The sequence below is a fragment of the Dendroctonus ponderosae genome, unplaced genomic scaffold, assembly GCF_020466585.1.
Source record: "Dendroctonus ponderosae isolate FM_Combo_2020 unplaced genomic scaffold, Dpon_F_20191213v2 Dpon_F_20191213_6, whole genome shotgun sequence".
Taxonomy (NCBI): Eukaryota; Metazoa; Arthropoda; class Insecta; order Coleoptera; family Curculionidae; genus Dendroctonus; species Dendroctonus ponderosae.
Window position 1 is genome coordinate 1400214 of NW_026018814.1, and position 3327 is coordinate 1403540.

The 3327-nt window shown below is 41.3% G+C and overlaps 1 protein-coding gene across 1 annotated transcript in view; it reads right to left on the reverse strand.

Annotated features, from left to right (window-relative positions):
- Window positions 1-3327, reverse strand: part of LOC109536235 — a 19723-nt gene that overhangs the window by 3358 nt on the left and 13038 nt on the right. Inside the window, exon 5 of the mRNA XM_048667280.1 lies at window positions 1147-2130. Within this exon, the coding sequence (XP_048523237.1) occupies window positions 1147-2130 (984 nt within the window). The remainder of the gene's footprint in view (window positions 1-1146; window positions 2131-3327) is intronic.

Below are 3327 nucleotides of genomic sequence, written 5' to 3' on the forward strand. Positions count from 1 at the left end.
GTTGAAATGCAAAAAAACTGTGCCTTGTTCGACTGAGAGCATGTGAAACTTGCATTGCATTGTTTCATTGGCCACCCTGCAGAAACTTTATCTGAACCACAAGTTTTTGCAAAAAACACGGACTAACCGCAAAAAAAATTGCACTAAACAACGCTTTAACTAGAAATAGAATCGCTCACAGCAATCAGAATCTATCCAGCCCCAAAGTTCGGGCAAATTTGGCGGTGTAAGAAATGATAAATCAACCAAGAACTCGAAGATACCCAGAAAATAAGTAATCAATTTTGAAAAACTGGGAATTCTTGTGCTCTAATTATTACTTGCTGTGTGCTTTTAATTTCAAGCATGAACACACCCATAGAAAAATGACCAAAGAGCTGATGGAAAAAGCATTTAATTTCTTAACGACGTTCCGTTTTGCAATCCTTCACAATGATCAAAGTTTGCTTGTAACGGGATCTTCCTACAGGAAAGATTTAAAAATACCAGAGCTTAAAAAACTAGTTAAAGAAAAAAAGGTGCGTCATTGATCAATAAAAAATCCTTCCCATTGCTTGTTCAATTCCAACCAAAAAGTCTCTTCAGTTTTATTCGTACAAAAGTACTTTCGAGTAAAAAATTACAATCAYACAAAGACACGTCTTGGACTTCGCACATAAATCGTTAAAAATTTCRGTTTGCATTTCCAAACCATGCAATAACAGGATTTTTCATTTTTTGCTCGAAAATGATCCGTCACCCAAMGAAACTAAAGAGAGCTTTTTTGTTTGGAATTGAACAAGCAATGAGTCTTAATAATAATAAAGTTTGCTAGAATCTTTGAATCCWCCTTGCATAAGGATCSTCTGGAAAAAGACAGTTACMCTGTTCTCAAAATTTGGCGACCTKTYCACATATTTATTTAGGCATMYTCAGGATRTTGAGCTGCATCGGCTCCGAAGGTGCCTAGATAAACCTAGGCGAAACGTCGGCAACTTTCCAAAACAGGCTGTCGTTTTAACATTGAGCCAAATCACAGAAGAGAAGCGAACTACTAGCGAAAGAAACCCGCTGGCATTCGAAACCGACTAGTGCGTCCTCCGTGTCTTCATTCATCAACTGTTTTAAAGACTTTGAAGGTTTGGAGGAAAACTACTAAGTACTTACTTGAGTCTTCCTTAACTGCACCAGAATCCACATTGCCATTCTGCTTAATCACTGGTAACTCATCGATACAGTTCGCACGGCTTGTGGCAACTCCGTTCACTTTCGCTGCGTCTGTTAACTTAGGAACTGTGACACTTTTCAGAACTTGCACATCGGCAACTTTCTTCGGACTGGCGAGTGGCAGCTGCGCCCGAAACTCCGGCCTCAAGTGGCGCAGAACCGGCAAAGACGCATTGCTGTTGCCCTCCTGTCTCATCATGACCGGTTCCAAGTTTTCCTCATCCGAAAGCTTTTCCGGGATGGTTTTGTTGAGTTGCGTGTTCGCATCCTCGCTTTCAGACAAGCGGTTCTTCTGGCGCTTCGATACAAAAAACCCTTGGGCCAGAGCGCCGGGCCCATAAAGCCTCTCCACTCTCTGCTGGATGAAGGACTTGGTCTCTTTGCCATTGGTGAACTCTTTGCTTATGGTCGTGCTGTCAATGTTCCCGTCCATAGTCCTGCTGTAGGCAAAGAGCTTTGAGGATTGTCGCACACAGGCATCGGTAGCGTCTTTGGATGGATCCAGACTATTGGAGAAGTGATGAGACTCATTGCTGAAGAACGTGACAGTCTTCGTGTAGCAGTAGTAGTCCTTGGGCTGATGGGCTCGCAGGGCCTCATCCGACATGGTGCTCTCGATGGTGGTCTTTGGTGTCGGAAGCGGCACTAGATTGGGTGGAGACAGCAAGTTGTTGGTCACACTGTAGGCTGCTGATGGCTGCTCTGTCAGATAATGGTTGGCATGGTCGATGCGATGAGGAGAAGCATCTCGGGATCGGGCCAAACGCACTGGATCGTAATTGGTTGTGGTCGAATACCCGTTCACAGTACAGGCTAAACTTAGGTATGATGGTAGATGATGCTGCTGCTGCTGTTGTCGTTCCACTTGCGGAGCCAAAACCTTAGAACCGCACAATGTTCCGGTGGAGCCGACTTCTGACCAATCTGCAAGCCCACAAGCAAGTAATCAGATTAAACAAACGGCGACAATATAATTATTAAGGTGAGTTAAAAGTGGGTTATTCAACCTTGACTTGTGGCTGAACGCCTACTTGTATGTTAATAGAAGCAATGAAAGAGAAATTTTTAAGCAAACGTTTGTAGTGCAGTTCTTGTCCGGGCGGTGGGAACCCGCCACGTTCTTACAATAGGCAAATATGCTTATTCATCTTCACTCAGGTGCCATTCTAATCGGGAGATTTGCTTTTGGGGCACCCGATTCTATTTTACACCGCCGACAAAGTCTTCCGTATTCACAATGCTATTTTTGAGCAGATAAGAAAGAATAAGAAGTAAACACAAACAAGCATTTATTTGTATTCAATATGACGATTTCGATTGATTCTCATTTTAGAGCCCTCGAAGTTCTCCGGTCCTTTACGGAGGTAAAGAACCAACTATTGATAAGGATTTCCTTCATTTAAACTTAGTAGTGATTTCATAATTATTTGCTCATTTAGGTGCGACTCCTCATTATATCGATATTCAAATATTGCCTACTTGTTGTTGAACTTGAAAACGAATTAATTGTGCAATTTTCCAGCTGTTCTTGAAAAGCGAACACTTCACGCTTTTGGGTTGTTGTTATCAATTCTTTGCGTGTTTTCGCCAAACTCCACTAGTAATTAGAATATTTGCATATACAAAAATAGATGTGATTCACGTCGAGCGTATTTGCTAATATCTAAGCAAGTGTTTTTCAAATAAATATCCCTACATTTATTTAGGGTGGTGGTTCGAAATTTGCCCCCTGGTCCGTAAGGGTTCAGTGGGAGAGAACGAAGTTCTATTTATCTCAAGAACAAGTTCCTGTCTAGATTGAAATAATGGAAGAACATGGAAAAATACACCCAATAAAGGCTAGTTAAGCATTCAAATGAGTAACATGACTGGGAATTGTTCGTTTTTGCAAATACTTTCTGGTTTCACTTGTTATCAATATCGATTTACACACATTAAACCTACGTGTATTTACCTAATGTTTATGCGGGATAATGCTGATAGCAGCGGCGATTTTCCTGTTTGGCATTTAATTTTTTCACGAATTTTGAGCTTGTTCTTTGTGTATTCTTCTTAAAGTTGGTCTATTTTGAATCACCCTGTGTATTTTAGATGGACCAAACAACGGACTTTAAACTACAA